Here is a 25,269-nt window from a genome sequence, read left to right on the forward strand (position 1 = left end):
TTTATTTACCCTTACTACAAGCTGGGTTAACCTCTTCAAAACAGCTTTACTAAGCCCGTTAACCACACAGCCCACATGATCTGTAGCCGTATCCCTAATGTGATGTAAATCTGACTCGAGACCATATGCACAAGTTCTGCTGCATTGTGTCTCCAAAAACTACAAGTTTATTGCCGTCCAACCCTTCCCGGGCTGGACGCTTCCAGGAGGAAACTCTCTGAATAGCGACTGCTTAAAAAAAAAGAGAAGAAAGTCAAGAGTCCTGTATTGTTGGAGCATGATTTTTAATGGCTGTTGCACTTCTACAGAAGGGCCGTGTTGGGGGGGGGAAAGCAAAGCTCACACAGGGTAAAGATTTTCATTGCAGTTATTTCAACTGGTGCACAATAATTTCTCCTTTCTGCCCGGAGTTCTGCACCAGAGTGGGAAGAAGCACAGAAAGAAATAGAAATAATTGTATTAGTTTCCATCTGCTCTTCTGAAGGAGCTCAGGGCTTATGTTTTGCCTGTGATTTGTCTTTCTCCCTCAGTGAATCCCGCATTTGTAGCAATCACTGTGATGTCACAGATTTGGTGATGTAACTTCATTGCAGGCTCTGAGTAGAGCGTGGGCCATGCGGGACTGAGCAGTGGTTTGAGTTGGGAGTAGTTTTAGTAATTAGCAATTCCAGCAAGCAGACTATGACAGATCTGCAAAAAGGAAATGAATTTCTGTTTAAGCCCGACGTCTTTAATTTTGCACCTCCCGCCCTCCCCCCACCCCCAAGTATTATAGGCATCTTTTAAAACAGCTACTTGGGGCCCCATGGCGAGAGCTTCATTTACCAGCTCATTTTTTCTTGATGGCTGTGGCAAGTGTAACAATGTTCTGTGCCTGCTTCAGTAATGGCATGTCGATCATGCTCCCACGGAAAGTAAACGCTCCCTGGAAAAAAGAGAATATGAACTTCCTGAGACACCTTTAGAAATTGTAGTTGGTGTGTGTTGTTCTTTACAAACACATCTGCTTGCCAAAAAACATCGTCTCCAACAGGAATCCTGAAGAAGTTTTAGGAGACAAACCAATGGGGACGGGGGAAGTGCATTTAAAGAAATGTGACGGGCAACAAGCTCTCCAAAAACGAGGCAAAAAGAGAGAAAAAAGAGAGGCCCAGGGTGCAGCTGGCCTGCTTCTGCCACACTAGCTGGCAAATACTGAGGGCCAAGAGCAGTGAGGCTGTGTGTCCCAGCTGGGGAGAGGGGCTGGCAGACACCACACCTGGGGGAAAGCTCTGTTCCCCACCTCCAGCATCACCATCCAGCATCCATCCAGGGTTGTGCCAAAGGGCCAGTGGGAAACTGCCTTCAGACAGAGGGCACAGCCAGAAGTTACCTTTGTCAGTAAACAAGAATGGCTGATCAGGTTGTGCTTTTGCTGCACCTCTCCATCAGGTCTCCAGTACTAAAAATAGGCCGGGCCTGCGCTGAGAGCCAGGGACTGGGATAAAAGCTGAAATAACCAAGTGGATGGTGCAATAATATTGCCCAAATCTCCTCTGGAGCCAAGGCAAAGCCCACCTGAGCACCACATTTAGGGAATCTCCCCAAATGGATGCAGAACTATGCTATGTGCCTCAGCGGTGGCGATCTGAGAGTCAGGACAGGTTTCAAAAATCACTTTGCATTCCTAAGGATTTTTTGTTGGTACCATGGTGACAAGTTTAAAACAATTAACTATGAGTCATAATTAAATCTTAAACAGAAGATATATGTTTTGAATAGTGCCGAACCTGACTTGTTCCTTTAGATGCTTTAATTCCCATGTGTCTCTGAGTAGGATTTGGAAGATAAAACACTGCACTAAGACATGCTGAAGTTCAGTAGACAAAACAAAAAAAAAAATTAAAAATTATATTTGCAATTCTAACAGTAGTTTGACACATCAAAAAAACCCCAAGCAACAACCCCCAAAATCCAGGTACAAAGATGCAATGGAGAAGAATCCAGAGCAGGCCTGGTCCCAGCACTGCATAGGGTGGCTGTGTGAAGCACTGCACACCCTTTTAATGTCCTGCTGCGGTCGATACGGGATCACAGGCTGGCCTTGGGTTTGACAGTGAGCAAGGCTAACCAAGAGCAAGGTACGGTCCACAGCAGCACACGTCTGTGCATGAGCATACAGTGAGAGAAATGCAGAGGAGAAAAAACCCTTTTTCTGGTTTTCATTTGAGACTTGATAATTATTAAATAGAAGACTTCAGCAAGTAAAGTGAAAATATAACACATTTACAAAAGTATTTAGGAAATATGTTGCTCCAGTGGCATATCCAGCTGAACTGAAGCAGTACTAATTAAATACTAAATCATGCTCTGGAATAGTTAAAACAAAAATCCACCTTAAACAGTAATCTAGCACAAATCAATATTCTTGCATGTAAGAGCAGGCTGTATTAAAGCCATTGAAAACATAATAGTAAAAACTATTGTATTCAAAGTAGATTTTCCTACTATAATTTGCAATATTTCAGGTAGGTTTGGAGAATGGGAATGACAGATACTCAAGGGTTGGCATTTCAAATTGAATTTTTTTGTTTCTTGAGCAGTCAACCCTACTTTACCCAAACACCAGCATCAACATTATTATTACTACTATTAATAGTATACCACTTCTAATTATAGCTACATCTCTGTAATTTTCAGTTATGCTTTTAAAACTTCAAAGAAAATGCAGTCCCAAACTATTCAATTTATTAACTGTTGTGAAAAAAATTGGGAACTAAGTAAACATTTTATGACATAGGACTTATTTGGAATAATTCAGGTCTGTGCAGTTATCTCAAACTGCAAGGTACATTTTTTTTTTTTAAACTGTAAGAAAAACATGGTTTACTTGTCCTTTTATTTTTCCTGTAGGCATTCAGTAATGCCCACTCAGTAACAGCTAATTCAGTAACAAAATAAAAAGTAAAACTAATTCAGTAACAGCTATTGCTTACAGAAAAAATTTGCATGTGGGATGACAGTCGTAAGTAGAAATATATTGACGTCTCAAATCATCCTTCATAGTTCTGTGAAAGGCTGATTTAGGAGTACAGTTATCCTAAGCACCTGCAATGGTGTGCAGAAAGAGATGGGTGCCTAGCAATGTCAGTTCTGATCTCTGGTGGTTCAAACCATGGCTGGGAGGGTCTCAACCCTTCCACTGACTGGATACAGAATGATCTAAAGTCAGATACCCCTGCAGGTACCTAAGCTGTATCACGATGAATCTGGGTCAGAATGTCTTTTTTATAAAGCAGGAGTTAATTAAACAGCATGATTGTCTTCTCTTCATTGAAGTAATATGTTTAAAAAGAAAACAGGATAACGGTGTGTATGTTGACACACAAACACTGGACCACGTGAGAAATGCCGTCCCCTGCTTGTCAGTGTGCAGCTGTACTTTGTGTTGCTAGGAATTTAAATTCTTCAAGGAAAAAAAATGCCTTTTTATTTTCCCCTAACAGCAAAGGGTAACATGAAGTTGGCTTCTCTGCCTGTTCACTCTGAGGCTTATTTTCCCCCTGCTAATTTGCAGTGTTGAGCTAAAGTCCAGAAAAAGAAACCAATTTTAATGCCATTGAATATACCCTATTCACTGACTCTCTTTCCACCCACAGGTTTCAACAGATAGGAAATACCAGTAATTACAGCTTTGTCCCCATGCTCTCTTTTCCAATTCTGCTAGATGAAATTTGCCTCTAGCATTCTTTTGATTTTCTCTCACATGAATATAAAGAACACAAGACTTTCTATAAACACCATTTGCTTTGATAGCATTAATCTCGAGATTAATTTAGTCATAGATCTAAATTTTCTTTTTGGCTAATTTTCTCAACAATCTCACACTTCCAGCCTGTACTTAGATTTCAGTTCAACTATGGGACCAAGGGCTTGCTCTTAAGGAGGCTTGCAACATGAACGAGAACAGCGGCAGGTGGGTAATGCAAGGCTGGGATTTGCATCCGTCATATTCTGTGGCTGTGGATCTTGCTCTCCGTGCAACCAGATAAACAGAGAGAGCCTTTTCAGAAACCTGTAAAGGGACTTTGCCATCAGGCTAATCAAATGTGTCAGACCTGCCTTAGGAAGAGATAGGCCCTCCAGGTAAAAGGCTGATGGAGAAATGGGAAGGAGAGACCCGCACATGATGGGCACAGCCTCCAGGTGACAACACCTGGATACAAATAACTCAGGTGGGATGAGAAGTGGGGGAATGGAGGACAACTGTGGCATTCACCAGACAGCAGTCTGGAAGTACAGCCCTACTGAGAAGTGGGCAGATTTGTGGGCCAAAGACTCTGCCCCTGTTTAAAGTGATGCAGCACAGATTCTGCTGTGCCAATTCAGTGCCATCCTTCATGCAGCCACACAGAGAATGTGCTGAAGGCAAAGCCCTGTGAGAAATGGGGTGACTTTGGCACTCACCAGTCTGTAGTGTATGGGAGCTGGAAGGGCACTTTGGCTGGTCCATGCTGTACAGCTGTGAAGGCAGCACAACATAGCAGAAGGGTTTGTAGATACAAAATGTCTGTGCTCCCTCAGCCTGATTGCTCTACAGCTCTATTAGGGCAGAGTACCAAGGAGGAATCAAGGGAGAAAGTGAATGGGCAGCGTTCCCTGTTTGGGTCATCATGCAAACTATCTAAAAGTCCTTCCCAGCTGACTGCCAAGAAAGACTCAAGGGTTTCCTTCTGGCACAAAGTATTATTCACAATGACATTTAATGCTTTGTTAGGACTGTAGTAACATTTTTAAAAAGTAACAGCAATTTATGCAAGATGCAGGCCAGGCAAAATAAGGTCTTAACAGCTCTACTTCAAATTTCAGTATATCCTAAAGTGCTGTGAGGATGGAAAACGAAGATTTGGCAAATATAGAAAACAGCTGCAAATGAATTAAAATTATAGATAGCTTGTTAGGGTTTTTGCTGCTTTTTTTTTTTTTGTGTGTGTGTGTGTGTGTGTGTGTGTTTGGCTTATGTTTTTGTTTTTCCTCAGAAGGTAATGGCAAATGTTAGTCTTGGAAAAATGGGAATTGAGAATGGTTAGCTCCAGGTGATGCAAGGATCCAGCCTACAGGCAAGAGAAGCCACAAGGCATAGCTGACAGACGGCAGTCATTTTCACAGGTCAGGACATAAAGATATAGGCCTGTGATAAAGGAGGGCAAATCAGTTGTGCAGTAAGAATAACAAATGCAACAAATTTCCAGGTAGTTGTGGAGACACTGAAGAGATGCAGAACCAAACTTTGTAAAACACCAGTATGGCAGATTTTATGCTTGTATTATATGAACTTCCTTTTAGATAAATGCAGCCACTCCAGCACAGCTCAGACCTAGCAAAGTTCAACATGTAATTGAGGACTCTTTGATAACTTAGAATACAGCCCTGGCCACATGGTGCCATGGATATTGAACATGGTTCTTGTTATATCTATATGTCATCCTTAAACATTTCCTTTACCTATAAGAAATTACATGTATCAAGTCACAGAAAAAATCTCAGCCTTGGTCTGTGATTTGCCATGGCAAAGGACAAATACATTAATGCAGTGTTTCCTAGAACATAAAGACCTCCTCTTTTCATGTGTGTCTCTCCTGTATTTGGGAACATTTACTTTGTGAAACTTTTGGGAGTAGTTGAGAGCTTGGTAAATCTGTAAGACCATTTTATAACCAGAGTAATACTGGTTTTTAGTGGCAAGAAGCATTTTACCTTTCTAGAAGTTAAATGGACAGGATTCAGGGTCCATGACTTCAGTGTTGTCTTGGGATCAATATTTTCTGGTGGAACCAGAAGAGGGGAAGAAATGATAAGGCTATAGTGTCTATCATGGGTATAATGGAATAATGTTATATATGGAATTGTGTTGACTTTGCACAGGGGATGGACAGGATGACAAGTGAGGTACTCATATGCTCTTCCATAAGATCAGGGAAAGTTTTATACTTCATGTGTATTGAAAACTTTTTATATGATACACAATGTTACACAAGGTTTTACTGTCATCATATTTTATTTCTTTATGTACCACTTGATTAAGGAGAGAAATAAGCAGCATAAAACTGTCATGATATGGAACATTTAAGACACCTCGTAATAATATGATACAATTATCTCTGAATTGTGTATTAAAGTACTTGAGTTAATTAAAGTCAAACAATAATTGTTCTGGGACATGTGGGACAGTGATCAGATGAGCTAGTCCCCTTTGGTTGGCAATACAGAAGAATTAGATGTACTCCTGCACCTGGGAATGCGTGTGGCTTTTTCCTCAGCATTTGCTCCATCTGTGGTTACCTGTGCCTGTGACCACATCCATCCCGATGACTGCAATGAGCTCTCTAAGAGGGTTACTGCAGGCTCTCAGTTCTTAGACCTCTGCAACCTACTAATCACCTGCATTGGTACTGAATATGAAGATTGCTTTTCCTAGACACAGAAAGTATGTAAATTTTGAAGTACTAAATAAGTCCTGTAAATTCCAAAAAAGTCTACTGGCTCCCTGTCTGTCGGATCCTGTGGATGGGACTCCAAGCATGAGCGTCGGTTTTGCTCTGTTTTTGGAACCACTGCTGCGGTCTGCTCAATCATTGTCCAGCCTTTGCTAACAAACCTTTGATTTTATGCCTTGATCTCATCATACATGTAGCCAACAACTTTAAGACCCATGTGACAGTTGCCAGGATTTCTCAAAGGTATTTATACAGGTTACATTAAGATTGTGGCTTGTCTACAGCAGAAAGAAAAGCCCAATTGTTTTGCATCAGATGAAAGAATATAGCTAACAGTGCTAGGTTAATTTGTTGTGAGTGTCCATGCACGGGCTGTCCTAGGCCACTGTGTAGAGACAGCTGACTTTTTCAAAAGCAGTTTACTCTGGAATCTAGTAAAGCTACCTAGATGGCGGGCTTGAAGGTGCTAGGGGATCCTGGTGAGTAGGTGGGTAGTTAGGCCAGTGAAAAAAAGGAAAAACAAGACAAGATAATGTTCCAGAAAACTGCAATATGGACAAGAAATCACTTGCTGCTGAATTTTGAATTAAGTATGGGTCTAAAATAGGGGTCTACCTAATGCTTATGGAATTGCCAAAACCCCCTCTTCCACTACTAAGGGGACTACTGATTGTGTGAGAGTGTCACAAATGATGGGAGGTCCGCCTACAGTACTTTGCTGTCACACAGTTAGAAATAGTGCCCCACTGATAAAGATTGGGTTTTTTTCCAATTACTTTTCTCAACAGCTTTGCAATAGTTTCCTTTGCTGACCAAATCCCAATGCAGAGTGTGTGGCAGTCTGGTTATCTCCTTGTCCTGCATGCCCTCTTTGGAAGGGATGTGCATGTAAGACATGGGGCGAAATGGATATAAGAGGACCAACAAGCCAGCCATCCTTCTCTCCTCCACCCCCTTCATCATTAGGAGATGTTGTGAGTCAAACAGAGCTCCCACACTGCTCTGGTAGCACGGGCCAGAGGCTGTGTGTGAATACAGCCATTGTGTAAATAAGCAATTATGTAAGTCCCCTTCCAACCCTGGTGACCTGTGTCGGCAGTCGCGGGCAGATGCCAGGCTAAATGGAAATGAGCAGAAGGGGTGATGCCAGCTGGCCAGGGCAAACCCTGTGTACCTCTTAACCTATACAGACAAGTGGCCTCAAGTCCACAGATGTAAGAAATCTTTGATCTGAGAAACACTAGCTCTTTCCATGGTAATTCAGTGTCTCGCCCACTTCTGAAACCCAGAGGTCTAGTTATGACTTTTTGGAGACACCAAAAATGCAAGGAATAAATGCACTGAAACCCGCTTGGGTCTGGGAACATTACCTCTAATCCTGTACAATATTAACTGTTATAAGGAAATGAGAGTTTTGTGTTCTGCAAGCAGGGCAGATTTGGTCTTCTGAGGAGGGAAGGGAGCAGGTGGATAGCAAAGTCTCCCCCCCAAAAAGCATGGCATTCAGGAAGATAATTCCCCTGGGATTAATGAAAACACACGTTGTTCAAGTGACTCCCTGCAGAGGAAATTTGGAAGTCTTTGCTTTGGGGCTTAAAAGGAACGCTTGGATTTGCTTACAGGTAATGAACAAAGAAGAAGAGGAACCTGGTTACAGCAAATGGTGTTGGGTCTGTGCCTGGGGGAGGAGTGATTATCCTGCGTACAAAGGAATGATTTCTCTTGAAACAGAAGGTTGAGACCATATTTTTGGGGAAGTCAAGAGCTAACAGCTGTGATGGTGCTGAATGCAGGTTTAATTAATTTTTTTCTTATGCAAGTTGTAGCCAAAGAGCTGTCATAAAGAGCTGGGTCATGATTCTACCTTCTCATAATGAACTTCCAAAGGTTAGTGAGCTGCTAGGAGGTGTTCAGTGAAATCTGGGTCAACTGAGAGTATGATCCAGACTGCGACAGGATAATGCCTCTCTGTCTTCTCTGCTCAGGCCTGTCCTGCCTCCAGAGCAGGCTCACACATAACTCTGGCTTCCTTTAATTGTCTTTGAAGTAGGTGAGATATGCCCAAATAACCAGTGCAGTCACATATGACTGCATGCCCATGAATTTTTGAAGACTTCAGAGGCAGTGAGCTGTATGGACAAAGCTTTTTGGGCTACATATTCCCATAGCCTCTCCTCTGGACCCTTTCACATTCACCCCTTTTCTGTAACATGCATGGAAATAGACATGTGCACAAAATCTTTGGGGAAAGGAAGTCATCCCTGAAAAGGTTTGTCAAAGATATCTTCTTGGCAAGAGGAGATGCTCAGTGGGTCACTGATCTGTTGAAATGTGCATGGAGGGGAATTCTGAAAAGTGTCATCACCATAAAGTTTCTGTAGCCTTTTTGTTGATGTGTAGAAAACATTAGAAATCACTACCTTTTGTTTCTTTTTGCCAGTGTAATCTTCCACTGGAGTAGAAGTAGTCAGTGAGTTCAGAGGATAAATCAGTTTGTAAAGCCAGAAGCAGGCCTGTTTGTTTGAGACAGGCTTCTGCCTCTAGGAGCAGATGGAAGGACACAAAAGGTCAAGAAAGAAAGAGCAACAACCACATGAAATAGAGATTGATTTTTGCCTCAAATAACTCCTGAGCAGCAGTGCAAGAACTCTGACAGAAGAAACCCTTTCTAAAGCTCAACAGGTAGAAAGGACTTTGTGATCCTTCAAGTCCACAGTGGGGCAGGAAAGATGAAGAACGAGGACCTACAAGGTCCTTCATTTCTTCTCCACCTGGCATCACTGTTTCCAGCCCATATATAAGGATTTTGCCCTGCTGTGTGAGCCAGACAAGCTGTTTTTCCATCTTACAGTGCCCCAAGCTGCCTGAAACACCAGGGATAGCCCTTTCAGCTGGGGTGGGCCTGGGGATGCTGCTTGGTCCAGCTCCAGAAACTCCTCAGGTCACCAAAGTCTCTCCCTCTGCCTGAGCAAACAATCTATTTAAGATACCTGAATGAAAGGCAGGTATGAGGGTTTTTTTATTTCTGTCTTTGCATTTTCTTTAGTTACCTTCTCATTATGGTTGCTGCCTTCCTGTGTGCTCCTCTAGAACAGGAAGGAATAAAATTAAAGAAGTGGAGGAAAATTCTAGAAATCAGGAATATTCTCCACTGGTTTTCATTCTCTGTCTTATACTGTATTGGGAACGGAAGAATCCTAGAGAGCACACTTGCTGCTGCCAAGCAAATCTTTATTTTATAGCACAAAAGCAGCTTCCTGGACAAACAGCCTATCCAACCATGCATTTTTTTCTCCCTAGTGAGCATCTTGGTTATTATATGGAAAAGTGAAAAGTAACTGATGGTAAGAATTTAGGATCCTCAGATGCCCTTCATTTAGCAATTTTGAATTAACTTGAAGTTTATAGACATGGAAGCAATTTGTTAAATATAAACTAGAAAATTCCGTCTGAAAGTAAATTACTACAGGGCACACAGACGGCATTTGATACCAAAGGGAAAGGTAGCAGTAAAATAAAACAGGGTTGAGAAAAATAATAATAGTGAGGTTTGTTTTGCCAACAAGCATGGAATTGCCCATATTTTTGTATTCTGTGTTTTTTCTAATTTCAGATTCATTTTCTGAATAGGATTGAACAGCCATTCTTTATTGTGATTCTCTATTTCAATCGACAGAGCTTTTGCAGAGAGCCACTCCAGGTCTCTGAAAAAGCTGGCTAGCACCAAGAGGAGTGAAAAGGCAGCAAGACTGCTGCTACTTAAATTAACTGAAACAATATTTTGGCTGTACAGGCTTCTGAATTCCCTCAGTAAGGCTTAAAAAGAGCCATCTGGTCAGAACATTACCTCTCTAGTTAGATTCTGGTTTGGAAATTGAAATGAGGCTCATGAGCGCTCGTTAATGCTTTTTAAACGGATTTTGGAGGTGGGTAGTCAGTCACCTTGGTGGGTTGCTTGGTGCAGAGCAGGTTTTGGCACGATGGTGGGCAGGTGTCTGCAGTGCTGGGTGTCTTCCCACTCCATGCTCATAGCAAAGCATCGCCTGCACTGGGAATGTGCCGACACAGCATGACCCTTCCAAAAGCAACTTGCCCCACATTTGCCTCCTTGAGCTGACGAGGATGGAGGAGTCGTGTCTTGCTGAGGAGGAGCCCAGAGAGGTGCCATCCTCTACAGGGTCTGCGTCCCCCAGGACAGGAGCAGCTGCCTCCTCCAGGGGCTACATTTGCGTGGAAAGGCTACGGAGGGGCACAGACCCATCCTGCTCCCGGCTCATGGTGAAACTTCACCCCGCAGGAAATACCAATGTGCCATCCCTCTGCGTTTTGGACACAGGTCTTTAATGAGTGGAGGAGAACAGATTAAGAGCCACTGAATGCCTGCTGGGGAGTGGAAAGGGTGGAAGCTGGCAAGAAAATGTTTCTGTATGAGTTTCTGCCCTGCTTAGAAGCTTTTGCAGCCCCGTGTAGTAAAATCTGTCTCCTTCTCTCCCCACCTGGCATAACTCCCTCAGGACTGATTGCACCAGTGTAGGAACCAGTAAAGCACAAGCAATTAGCTAATACAGCCCCTTCTGCTCTGTTGTAGAGGTTCAAAATTTGCCCCAGATGGATCTTTCTAAGAGAAAAGCCTTCAACAATGACACAAAACACATTTATAGAGCATTTTTCAAATAGTAAAAATGTATTGAGAAATTCTGAGTACTAATATGAGCTCTCTCAATCTCAGTTTTGACATTAAAATTTAATTTGTCTACTTTTTAAAAAGATAAACAACATAACTGTGGCCCATGCTTAAATCCCACCAGCATTCTTCATCTTTGCATGGAGATGCACCTGAGCCTAGACCTCTTAAGGCTGGTGCTCCTTAAAGGTGGCAATTTATCACAAATTCCTGAATCCCCCACTCTGCAGTGGAAGGAACACACATTGCCTAATTAACATAAAGGACAGCACATGCCCTGTGCTCTCGGAGGGAGGGCTGACAGCCCTGCAGCCCAACACATACAGAGGTACCCTCTGCTGCCACTGTCGCCGTGGGATAGGATCCAGCTTGGTTGATGGCACCTCAAAACTCAGCAGTCCTGGGCACAGGGAGTGTGGTCCTGGGCTGCTCCCTGACTCCCAGCTCTATGTAAAGCCCTGAGATATAATGCCCTGTAAAGTGCAATGTAATCCCTGTGGGTTGATGGGGTTTGATAGAGCTCCACGCCAGAGGGATGTTCCTGTGATTCCCTTCCAAGAGGCACCCCTTGGACATGGTCCCATTTCTCTAGCAGCCACAGGCTGGATTGAGATAGGGTGGATCCCACTTGGCTGGGGAGCCCTCCTGGGGTCTGCAGCGCAACCAGGAGAGGGAGGAAAGAGGGGAGAGACCTCCCGGTAAGGTGGTGGGAGCTGGAGCTGGTCGAAGCACGAGGGTGCATCGTCTCTAAGATACAGTGGCTTGGGGTAGCTTTTCCTAAACAAAGAGCATTATAAGAGAGCCACTGCTGGAAATTTCCATTCCTTTGTTGGGTTGATGCTGTGTAAATAAATGCATTCCTAAGATTTTTCATAATCCTGGAAAGGTCCATAAATGAAACTGTGTAGTTTGCCAAATCACTGGAGTTCATATATATTATTCCTCAGCTGTTGGGAACACGATATACAATGGCACAGAATATAATGCAAGAAACATATGCTAAAGGTCTTCTTAGAAGCACTCTGTGCATTTGTATGTGGCATGTACAAATATCTCTTTTGATTTGCTCTATGGGATTTAAATATTCAACCAATATTACAACTTGGGCTTGTGATATACTTACCTTAACTCTAAATAATCCTTACCTGACAAGTGACCTTGGCAGCAGCATTTAGATATTCCCTAATTTAATATGTGGGTGCTTTGAAAGCATTTGTAAATTAGTATGTGCAATAAATGCATAATCAACCTTTTACGTTATTTTTCTACTTTTCCTTATATTTGAATTTTATTTAAAAGTAAGGCAACTTGGGAAGATTCAATTTCAATAATGATATTATGCTTGATGTATTTACACACTGAATGGCTTAAAAAAACATTTTTGATTTCTTATATTTTTGTCATATATAAACACTACTTGTAGAAGAGATACAGATCTGTATCCAGTGTACTGGTAATGTAAACTCAGGAGTTACCTAAATAGTAAAGACTATTATGTCCTCATTGTTAGAAATCAGATCTTTTTCCTAAAATAGGCTAATAACTTCTCCCACTAACTCTACCCCCTTAGATTCAGTTAATCTGTATTTATAAGATCACTTCCCTGTTCAATGTAGTAAAAATGCTTTAGAAATTTCTAAAAGAAACCATTCTTTAGAATACTAGAATGATGTTTATCATCCTTCTTTTTTTTTATTTTTGAGCACACTGACATCTATTTTATATTTAGGCTTTCTGACCAGCTATAACTGCTTTCTTGAAGATGAATATTTTAATTTTGAAAATCATATCCCTTAGTAATGCAGTTCTACTGGAAAAATATTGAAATAACCTGGAAATAACACTTTTCTTTTTAAGCACTTTTTAGTTTTAGATCTCAAAGTTTTAGACAAAAGAGAGCGCTTAATAAATAGTTGAATAAAATACAAAATGTATTTTTTCAACATTTGTTTCTACTTGTCCAAAATACAACATTACCTTTATTTCCTAGACATGCTATTTTTTAAGCTGGATTAGAATTGTGAAAAACAGCTCCACAAACAAAACAACCTAGAAACCAAACCAAAGCAAGCCCTCAAACAGGACTATCTCCCTAGCCCAAATACTTCTGGCTAGTTGGTTAGGTCTCTAATTTCCTTCTGTTTGGACACTGCCACAGTACTTCTAATTCCACATTGCTCATCTGAGATCCTAATTTTTCCTGACCTCAGTACTCACATTTGGGGGCTACTGTGTCAAAGCATTTCAGCATCCAGGATGAAGTAGCCTGGTTCAGCCTTCTTTCAAAAGAAGATTATTATGGTAATTGTAGGTCTCAAATCAGAATAGATTATAAAAGCTTATTACTGTATTTTAATACAAAATATTGTTAACTGAATGCATCAAACTTTAAACCAAATTAATAGCAAACTATGATCCCAGAGACTGCAGACCAGTAACTTATCTACCACACAAACAGCTGCACAAATCTCTCACATTTATTTTTTCCAGGCTTTCAACTTTGATTAATAACACGGTAAAACGATGCAAGTCTCAACCATATTAACCACAGCTATATTTTTAGTCTTACTGACATGAACACTTTAATATAATAAAAGGGAAAGGAAAACAGAAGAGGTGTTTCATTAGGACACGAGGATTACTGAAACTGCTGTGTGGAGCATTTGCCAGGAGGTGGTAGGGGAAGAGTTATTACTCACATTTTAGCATGTCGTTAGGATGTGGAGCGAGAGGATCCCTCAGTGAGATATGTTTGCTTTGGAAAAAAAATTAAGTAATCAGACTGTCCAAGCTCTTCTCACTGACACAGTCATAATAGCAAATTAGAAGCTCAGTTAATGAGTTTCCAGCATTACATGGAAAACTATTTTTCCAATTTTGTTATAAAATCCAGTAATACGACAGTGCTATGAGATCCAGAAGTTTGCATATTAACCCGCCAGTCCTTTTTTATTGATAGACGGCTACATGCAAAAATATATGAAGCCCACAACCTGGTTGGTTAAAAAAATAGCCTGCACCACAAATCCTCAGCAAATTTGCTCTTGCAGCTGATTACAGAAGCTTATGTTTTAAAAGCATTTATGGAGAGAAAAAAAAAACAAACCCAAACCCAAATAAACCCCTCCTGAATGGCTGATATAAACAAAAAACCTCAGCATTATGCCAGTAAAATAGCAGCTTCAAAACAAATCTAAAGACTAACGCTTGCCTAACATTAAATTATTCAATATAAAACATGTTTGGATTAATGATTGTGTGATTCTGGGACTAGAGTTAAATTTGGTCCAGTCTCCTAGTCAACTGTTCATATGACAGGGGTGTTCCTTAGATGAGTTTCTGACACTAAACTCAGCCGAATGAATAGTATTAAACACATCATAAAAAAATATTTGGCTGAGTAAGTAATTTGACTTTTTTCTTGCTGCATTACCTGCCTACACATTTGCACCAGCAGTATGTTTGTAACGATGCCTCTTGTAAGGGAGCCAAGCCCTGTAAATCGGAATAATGGGCAAAACCAGTCATGTATTTTCTATTTCTATATTGTTTGCTTGAAGAGAGCTATATTTCAAAATTGAGGGGGAGAGAACAAAGAGATCCAGGCATACAGCATCCTAATTGTGACCCTGAAATCACTTCTCTGGACAGCACCCAAATAGTGTAGTCATGGCTTTACTGGAAACACCCAGATACCACAAAGGGGATGCAATAGCCTAGCAAGAAGGGCAGAGCAATAGCAAATACATTGTCACACTTTAACTCCAAGAAGAAAGCATAATTTCTGTTTTGACCTTTGCAGCATTTTTAAGGCACGACATCCATGGTATCAGAAATGCAGGGGAAGAGGGAAAGCAGATATCCCGATTTTTTCTAACCCACTAGAAAGCGGAAAAAAATGTGCAGAAAACATTTATATGGCACCAGTGAAAGTGAGACCCTATGCACAGTCTTACAGACGAACTTCTCGACCGGAGGGATTTGTCTCCTACTTGAATGCCACACAAGCACATGTGAACCATTCCCACTCATCTGCACTCCCCATTCTGACACTGGGACTTTCCTTTTTAACTAGCCCAGGCTTGGCTGAGACTAAGATAAACATGTTTGGCTGCAACTTTTTTTTTTCCTTTCAAAAAGAGGCAAACTGGATTATAGCAAATAACCTTTAAGATAATTAACTGACAATGCTGCAACTAGCATAAAATCTTCCTTCAGGCGACCCCTAATTTAAGTATTACTGGCACAAAGTGGAGACAGATTGTGCATCACCACCGCAATATTTACATAGCAGAAACCCACAGAGCAGGAAACGTGAGACTCAATGATGCACTAAATTAGGAACAATCATATTCTAGTGTTAATTTGCTTTCTCCTCTATCCAAAATTCAGGTCCAGCAATTGGTACAAATGCACATAAAACATTCTCATTTTTAATGATTAAAGACCACAATCTGCAGTTTCACTCAAAAGTACATTCAGTTACTACTGGGCATGTTTGAGGGATCAAACCCCCAAAAGTGAAACAGGTCTACCAGGATACAGATTATTTTAGAAATTGAAGGCTTCCTAATCCATTTATTTCTTTCCATAAATGTGCAAGCAGTCTGACTCCTCTGCCAGGCTACCTGACTTTTGATTGCAAATATTTTCCTCTGACAGTAAGACTGTGATTCTGCAGCAGAATCGAGAAGCAGTTTTAATTCTCCAATGCTGTAGATACTTGCAGGTACTTAAAAGGCTGTGTAATCAAAGAATTAAAGTTAAAATGGGGAGGAAGGAAAATACAGCCATTCTATTTCTAAATATATTAGGAAGTGATACATTTAGAACACACACTATCCAGAGACAGATTTCACAAGCAATACTCTTAGTTACAGCACACTTCATAAGATAAAAACAAAGAGCCACCACTGACCTTTCTAAATCTTAAATATTATTCAAATTTGGTTTCACTATGGCATATTAACAAAATATTTACCTTGCCTAATCGCTGATGTTCTTCAAAAGCAGAAATCAGTTCTTGCGCCCACTTTATTTTTTCAGGGCTCGGAGAGAACTGTTCCTGGACAACAGCAATTTGGTTGGGGTGAATCACCTGCTTACCTACAAAGAAGATTAATAACACCAGAATCATGCATCGACAAACAGATGTTCAAGCAAAATGTTCCAACCACTTGAGGCTCTCATATGCCTTGCAGACTTTCTTGCTCTCTAACTAATTATTTTACTTAATTTCTTTTATTTTTAAAACTGGAAAGCAGGCAGATAGCTTTTTCACAGATTATTTTAAGATGAAGAATACCTGGTGCTATGTTTGCATTCAGTATAGTTTGAAAGAACCCACGATTCTTTCTCCTCCCTCCCCATTTTGATCCACACATCTTCTCTCAGTCGTTTCAGGTGCAATTGTTTGTCTCGGACAGTCAATAACAATTAAGTATAATGCATCTCTGAATTTGACTATATAAATAACAGCTCCAGCCACTCTTAAATAAGTTGTATTGAAGTGTGTTCAGAAAATGAGATCTGAAGAAGATGGCAAGAGATCTGTAGGGCTGAAAAGTTACCAGTATCCTAAGGGTCATTCCCTAAATTTTCAGTATGGGTTTAGCATCATGTAATCCTCGATGTGGTTTAAACTGTTGCTGCAATGACTGATAGTTGCAGGTAGGCTGAAATATTTATTTAGTCACTGGGATAGCAAACAACCACCAGCAGTGCCCTGAGGTTTTATAAAGCAGTTTTTTTAATCCTTTCTTGTATAAATATAAGTTAAGAAAACAAAAATAGGTGTCGTCTTTTTCACTAGAGATTTTCAAACGTGAATAGACAGCCACATAATCCGTTTTAATCTGCGATTGTATTTATCTCCCTTAAAACAAATACATGTCTAATTTGTTTGACACTTTAAAAAGTGTAGCATTTGATGTTATTAGTTCATTTCTATGGGAATTTCACAGACCGGTGTGATTCTGTGGTTTACTTTTAAGGTGTATTAATAAGAGAGGCTACAGTAATTCCCAGTTTCCTTCGGAATAAACGACTCTCCTCGGTGCCAGATAACAAAACTAGTTAGAGGGATGAGCCTGATCCTGCAAACCTGCCAGCAAGTGAGCAGTGCCCTGCAGACCGAGGGTCCCACAGCCCTCCTGCTGCCGCCACTGCCGCAGCCTCTTGCGCCAGCGGGATTTTTGCACTTTGCCAGGAAAAGTTGGAAGTGTCAGGATTTAAGGTTTCCTGCACAACGGGGTCTGTTCCCGTGTTCTTACTGACATTAAGCCAGCTGTACTTTAGGAATCAGCCCATCACTGGATCTGAGAAGCCTCACGTGTGAGAGCAGGAATACACCTATTTTCAATGAAATAACCACTGCAAAAATCCCTGGGATTACTTTCATCAGGCTGCAGTGGGTCTGAGTGATAACCTGGAGGATAAAGAACCTCTACCTAACTAAATGAGCAAAGAAATAGTCCTTTAGTGTTGCTATGTTCATTTGCTAAAAAGCCATAAAAAGCTCAATTTTATTTCTTGGTAGACAACATTTAGTTTATGATTTTACAGGCATGCAAATATTCAGTTTGACACTTCAATATCACAACTATTTTTAAAATACCTTAAATACAGGTAAAACTTGAACCCCATTAAGAACTGCAACTTTTGAAAGAATTTACACAAAGAATTTTTTTAAACTAATGTGTTTTATCTTAGGTCTACTCAGAGGGTTTTTTTAGTAATTTTAATAAAATATTGTAGTAGTAGTAGTAGTAGTAGTAATAATAATAATAATAATAATAATAATAATAATAATAATAATAATAATAATCTGATTATGTTCTTTATTTGTAATACAACAAATACTCCATAGCTAAACTATTAATTCCAAAACTGAAGTGTGTACAGCAATTTATTGAAAAATCCTAAGGAGCTTAACTTTCTGAAAAAAATGTTGAGTATATTTTAAATTATATTTGAAATCAATCTCTAATTATAAAAAAAATTAAAAATATAAATATATATGTTTTTTTAAAGTGTAAAACATTGCTGTAAAAATACTTACTTTTGATAAAGATACCTACAGTAGTAAATTATGCTTTTAATCATTAAAACACTGCTGAACACTTTAGGGAGAATATAATATAACTTTTGAATTATAGCACTCAGTTGATTTTTGTCAGAGACTACCTATCCAAAAAACTGTATAACAGAGATAATGCCATGCAGGAACAAAGTAAATATTTTAAACAGAATTGTTGTTATTGACAAGTTACTGAGAGAGTGCAAAATTGTAAGACATTAAAATTTATGACCACGAAATCCTTTTCACAGTACCATTTGATATATTGTGTTTTAAATCAATACTTGTCAGGTCTTTCAGGTAACTGTACGATTGTGTCATTTTACTCTTCTACAAAAGACTGGAAAAGAGAGGACACCTAGACTATTTCGTATTTATGTCTGCTTTCTCAGCATGTAGCACAGGACTTTTTATAATGACTAAGTCAGCTGTTAAAGCTCATGGCAAGGTTTACCTAATTTTTTACATAAACATTCCTAAAACCTATGCCCATTTATATAGGCAGCACACTGATTTAAAGTCCACAAGTACCGGTAGTGTAAAACATCTTGATGAATGTCTATGGATATATAAACATATATATTTTTATAAATATACATATGAAAGGACTATTAATTTGGCTGGTTTGCATTTGAAAGCATCTGATTTTATGTTTATACACTCACGGAAAGAAAACCAGGCTGATTTTAAGATAATGGGAAAAGAAAATGTGGCTGCAATAAGCAGTGAAGTTTGCAATAATATTTAAATACCTGGTAAATTCTTCATTATATTATTTTGCTTGTTTAATCTTGAGGGAAACTATTTGATTACATTAAGGGAAATTTTACTGGCCTAATATGGGAACATCTAAAGACATATAACTTTGCTGAATATTTTGGATTTGCATTGCTTTGGAGGGAGGTGAGTTCAGCCCTGTTCATGCAAACAAGTGAGTGTTCTCCAGCTATGAGAGAAATTTGCAACATTCAGCTCATTTTTGTTCTGTTGATTTCAATTATTTCGATTCTTCCTAAAAATACTAGCAGGGAGGGATCTTATATAGAAAAATTACAAGAATTGCACATTTTGAACTTGTTACTAGGGTGACATTTCAGTACTTTCACATTATCAGAGGACTGTCAGTGGAAAATACAATGTGCATACTTCTGCTTTATACAAATGATTTATACAAATATATGGATTTAGCTAAGGCCCATTTGTAATTTTCTATGATGAATATGAAATTGGAAACATTAAAATGTTTCAGTTATATAGATTTGGAAAAAACACTCCTATAGGTTTGGAAAAACATGATTTTGCTATCAGTTTTGAAATTAGATTTTATTTCAATCAAAACAGGCAGGAAAGATTATAAAAATGTTAGATAAACTGAGAGGAAAAAAAACCCCAAAGAACAAGTGAAATTTATATTCTCCTAAAATAATATTTTCTTTCTGCAGAAAAAAAGGAAAAATGCTGGTTTTTTTAGCTTAAACAGATTTTTAATTCTCCCCCTTCCCTCCCTTCCCCCCCAAATCAGTAGAGTCAGTATTGCCCCATCTCTAATTAGAGTTGGACTGATTGTCAGGTTGTTTGCTGAATTTTGGAAATGTGTTGATGATAACTGCAGAAAGGCAGGAGGCAAAGGACAGGTGCTGTGAGTGCACCTTAATAAAATCTGTACTTTTCACAGACCTTTACTCCTTGTATAGAAAGGGAAATATGACACATGTACAGCCAAGACAGAACATAATTTTATACCCTAAATTGCTATGTGACCTTTTTATTTGTCTTCTGTCTGGACCCTGTTCTAAGGTCAGACAATTCCACCGTAAATCAGTGGAGTCCAAGTCACCATCAGCATTGGTTATGCTGAGAATTTCTTAATTTCCTAAATTGGCAGCCTCAGTTAAACATTTAAATGCACATTAAGCGTCCAGAAAGAGTGCTTTCAAAGCTTCTAGGCACCTGCAACTCCATCTTCTGTCAACAGGAGGTTCAGATGTTTACGTTTTTTCAAAAATGAGGCCCTTCCTTAAGCTAGGAAATATTGGTTGAGGCTAGGTAGCCGTCAGCAGGTGCTACCATTCAGCAGCTCTATTATTTTCCCAACTTCAAAGGCAGCCGAGTGAAGGGTGGAAGTCCACATGGCCGTGGATAATGTAGCTGTGAGGAGCTAACCATTTCACCTCCAAAACAAGACTTGGGTTTGCAAATGCCAAAGTTCAACAGACAGTAAAGCAGAGTTTGTGCCAAAAATAATTGCTGTTCTTTCACTGGCATGCCAAATATGCTTAAAATAGCACTTTTGTTTTGTTTTGTTTCGTGCTTTAAGACATCATATACAGCTAATTGTAAAACCAGAGTTTGCTAGGTGGCATTGCCAGGACTCATGCTTTTGGTAACAGAAATCTAAGGGATGTACTATTCTCCTATGTGTATCCTGGATGGTGGTCAGAGAAAACTAATGTAATGCACGTTAGAATTCTCTAATGTGTGTGTCAAATGGCTGATGTCTATTGCAACCTCCAAATCTTTGGCGGCTGCAGTGTCCCAGTGAGGCAGTGTCCGAGTGACCTGGTACACCAATCACAGGGTAACAGCCTGCATTACAGGACTCTGGGACAAGGAGCCTGCTGCTCTTGCTCTCTGCCAATACCCGTAGCCAGGAGGTGAAAAACAAACCAAAGAAAACAATAAGAAAATAACTTTCCCCTAGAAGTTAGCATATGAGATTTAATTCACAACTTTTTCACCTGAAAAGTATTTTATAACTGCTGCTGTTATTCAAACAAAGAGAAAGGCTCCAGTCGTGGAGGAGCCATTGCAGAGTACAGCATTGCCTTTCCTGTGCTCTGTGAAGGGAGGAATCAGTGCACAGCCTCTACCCCAACTTCTCTTCAAAACCAGTCACACGCTTCATGGCATGCAGTTTTAAAAAGCAGCCTGTCCCTTTTCAGGCAAAATTTCCAGCCGCAATTTTTAAGATAGTAATAAACATAGAAGAGCTTGATATCAACAAGTTTTCCAATAAATGGCCTGTAACAAAAATCAAGTTATTTGTCTAAGTGACAGTTAACATATGTAAAATGAATAAGATCCACATTCTTTTGAGACATTGGCAGAAAGTCGTACCGGTAAATCCCATTGAGGCACCTTCTCTCGATTGCCTGCGGAGCCCATCTTCATCATGGAAATCAATGTAAACAAGATCTATTGCTTGAAGGCCAAATGCCTTTGCTGTGACTATTATTTTTTGCCTGGCATATAGAATATCATGAGTTTCCTTACTGCTTGTTGCACCTAAGAAAATAACGAGAACAAAGAAAAGCTGACAAGAGTGTTTTTTGAACCTTTCTGTTTTAAATATTTCTTATGTTAAAAAAAAATGGAAACTTTGAGATTCTATTTAACTGATTTAGAAAATAGAAGAGGGGTGTAAGGCTATACTATAGAGACAAAATTATACTCTTCTGAGGAAAAAAAGAAGGCCGCTTTAGCAAAAATACAAAATAATTTAATTTTAAACACTAGCTTATAAATTCAGATTTTGATTTAGCTTAAATCAGAAGTTGATAGCCTGAAGTCAGTGGAAGCTTTGTCTGGTAAGGACTGCTGACTTGGCTAAAATGAAAGTAATTATTTGATTTTACTATTTACTGCACATACAGTGAGAAGCATTACAGCAAGAGAAGCTTTACACAAATTGATGTACTGCGTCCAACTAAATGGTTAAAAAATTCACACTGAGAATAGAATTGCACTTTCCTTGGTTCTGATTCTTGTCACAACTGATGTCCTAAGCTGAATATTTAAGCTTTAGTATTTGAATGAAAAATTGATGGTAGATGACTTCTGAGAAGACGCAAAAGTATTCATGAGACTTCATGTGCTCACAGGCTACCAGCTAAGCAACGTACTCATGTGAAGGCTAGTGGGAAAAAAAATAACAATAATAGTATAAGGTAACTATTTAGATACAGATTTCCAGTCTGTAAGGAATATATTAGTAAAGCAATGATGATTTTTACATGAACATACTTATTTTTAATGTAGAAATTCACAGCTCTGTGCTTTTATCTTTTATCTTTAAATCAGAAGCTAAATGCCCTCTTATAAAATAAATGGTGAAGCACTTTTTATTTTTTAGGAAGACTAATAATGCTTTCATGTGAATATGTGGCTGTATTGACATGTGACATCTTTAAAATAAATTTATGAAAGCAAAATGTATCAGGAGAGTATTTGTGCTTGATGCCAAAAGCCTGAGTGACAGTTGTATGTAAGGAAGTCCTGAAGCAGACACTGGAATTTTAGGACCTTCAACTGTAGTTCTAAAAGGCATGTGAATGTTGTTTATGAATAAAATATTTTAAAATTATTTCAGTGACTCAATAGGGTGGGTTTTATTTTTTTATAATTAGCTTTTGGTACTGACTGGCAAGAGGCACAAGAAATTCTCAGTGCCCTGTAACACAAGGACCATGTTTTCAATTGCCAGTGGTACATTCTGCACTGAAAAGAAATTAAGGAGAAAAATGAAAACATAAAATGCAGACTCAAGTGTCGTTACTTTAATTGTTGCTGTCAGAATTTTCACAGGTTTCTCCAATGCAAATGCCATACATAAACATTTATAATAAAGAGACAAGTAATAACCTATGCTGGCACGGAAATCCTCTCCTCCAAAGACAACTGCATCCAAATGAAAGCCAGCCTGGGATCCTGTTCTCAGTGCTTCTTCACAGACAGCCTTCAAATGAGAGCAGAGTATTAATGTCTACAGAAATGCACGATGCAGAGAGACTACAGAGGATATTACAGCAGCTCAGCATTACCAAAATACTCCTGAGAATATTGTTCTTATTAAGCAAAGCCACTGTAGATACTTGACAATGGACAATGCTTTAAAATGACTCAGCAAAAGAGAAAAAGTATTTTGCTTTCCCTAAGCACCCAGATAGCAAATATAGGACTTCAGTAACAGGTTCCTCACCTTCTGGTTTACACCTTCTGGCCCCGGGTGTGACCACTACTTCAGATATTTATGTAGCAATATGAAACAAAACATTCAAAAAATATTGCATAAAAACAAACAAAAAGTATTAAATTTTATTTGTTTGATATGCAATATATCTGCATGAGAAACAGAAATAAAGATCAGAATCTCTTTTATAAAATAAATACTATGATTATGAATGGTTTACAATTATTTTAAGTTTCTTACAGGATAGAAGGATTGCAAATTTAAAGTCTCTGGCTATATGTGTAATTAAAAATAAGCTAAGGAAGTTAAAAATGCAACAAGTATGGCAGAAAAGCATTAAAATAAAAGTAAAAATTTTCCAGCTGTAGCTTTTTTCATTATGAGAGTAGTATTGCTATTTTATATTGATGTTTGGATAATATTAGTATCTTTTAAGGCTAAGGTACATGGAGAGAGCATGTAATTACCAGCTCTACTAATGGGTGTTCTTCTATGGCAGCTGGTGGGACACAGAATTATTCTTTAACAGAGTGTGCTTTAAAAGGGAACTCTCCTGCCAGTATCAGCAACTGCAACATCAAACCTCCACTATAAAATACTGTAGGTGAAGAAAAACCTCAATGGTTTAATATCCAATCTAATTCCGTGTTTGCACACCGGACAGGAGCGTGTCCATTTGGTTACTGCTTTATCATGCTCGCAGATAGGTTGGTGTGTGCTGTAAGATAAATGGCTGTATCAAACGATCAGGCTGCCTGTGAGGTACTTCTGGAGGTACTTCTGATCTGTGTGTCCTCAGCTGGTCTGAAACTTTTCCCTTAAAGCTTGGGAGTGGAACACAGTGTTCCTTGTGCATACACGAATTCCTCCGTTTCATTACCACCTTGCCTCGCCTTTCTGAAAAACCTGGATTTGATAGTAAAGCCTGGGGAGTGATTTATATTAAAATGAAATTTATAAATTAGTTTTGATCTAAAATTACCCTAAAAAATGAGCATGTTCTTCAGATATTTCCAAAGTTAATTCTGTTTCTAATCTTAGCATTAAACACTCCATCATAAACACAAAGAAACGATAAAATGGAATTTGGCTGCAATCTTATTAGTAGAAACTACTATAAAGATACAAGTTTAGCAATAGTGAAATGATGATTAACTCTTATTTCAAGCTAAGTGTTACACAAAAGTTGTATCCAACAGCTGATACACTATAAATAGCCTGCAACACTGAGTATTCCAAATCTTCGGAGAGGCCCATTTTCACAATAACAGGAATGAAGAGAGGTTTTGTTATTTGGTGTGGACTGTCTGGAACTGTTCTGTCACTGGAATATTTTCAATTTATTAAGGCCTTTACAATACAAACATCAGAGTCCAATGAGAAAATGTTTTAGGGGATTGAACAATACATTTTGTATTTTTTAACCTCTTTTCCTTGGTGAAATTAGGGAGAGACTGAGGAGTATTCTGCTTATCCTAGTTTGCTGAGATGGCAAAATATGAACACTTCAAGACTTCCTTACCTTAAAATTGAGCAAGCCCATTGCAGTTTCCACAAAGGGGATAAAATTCATTGGTTCTACAAGTGTTCGGCCTTTTAGGTGATGTAAGAATTTGTCTGAAAACTAAAACTGGACAGAATGAGCTATCAGAGGGAATAAAAAGAACAGTCTACATGTATACGCAACATGGCAAATATTCACCTGACTGTAACAAACACCCTTCCCCACCCCAAAACCTGATAACTAAAAAAAATAAAACAGCTTTTAACAAGGCCTGTGATTTGAAACTGCAGCATTCCCATACATTTCTAAATTTGGAGGCTGGTTTGCAAGGAAAAAAAAAAAAAGTAAAAAAATGCAAGCTTAGCACCTCTCACCCTGGCTTAGTGAAATGCAAATCCGTGGGCTCTGGAAAACAATGAAGTGCTGCTGTACCTGAGGTCCGGTTTTGTTTCAGGTCCAGCACTGCCATCACTGGAAGCGCTCCCCAGCCTTCTAAGTGGCATCCGTATTATTCATTACGGCACCGTTACCCTTTTGTTCAATAGGCTTTTCTTCATA

The 25,269-nt window shown here is 39.2% G+C and overlaps 1 protein-coding gene across 2 annotated transcripts in view; it reads right to left on the reverse strand.

The window, feature by feature from the left end:
- Window positions 1-267: 267 nt before the first annotated feature.
- Window positions 268-25,269, reverse strand: part of CLYBL (citramalyl-CoA lyase) — a 165,917-nt gene continuing 140,915 nt past the window's right edge. Inside the window, exons 4-10 of one of the 2 annotated variants that reach the window (XR_015284438.1) lie at window positions 24,730-24,831; window positions 22,880-22,973; window positions 21,356-21,523; window positions 16,142-16,266; window positions 13,860-13,915; window positions 826-925; window positions 268-690 (exon numbers count right to left, since the gene is read on the reverse strand). Coding sequence is in view for 1 of the 2 variants with exons in the window: in XM_086880818.1 (XP_086736944.1) it covers window positions 830-925; window positions 16,142-16,266; window positions 21,356-21,523; window positions 22,880-22,973; window positions 24,730-24,831 (585 nt within the window). In the remaining variant the exon portion in view is untranslated. The remainder of the gene's footprint in view (window positions 691-825; window positions 926-13,859; window positions 13,916-16,141; window positions 16,267-21,355; window positions 21,524-22,879; window positions 22,974-24,729; window positions 24,832-25,269) is intronic. The other variant, XM_086880818.1, reaches the window with a different exon arrangement.

This window comes from Cyanistes caeruleus, chromosome 3, assembly GCF_971803275.1.
Source record: "Cyanistes caeruleus chromosome 3, bCyaCae1.hap1.1, whole genome shotgun sequence".
NCBI classification, from domain to species: Eukaryota; Metazoa; Chordata; class Aves; order Passeriformes; family Paridae; genus Cyanistes; species Cyanistes caeruleus.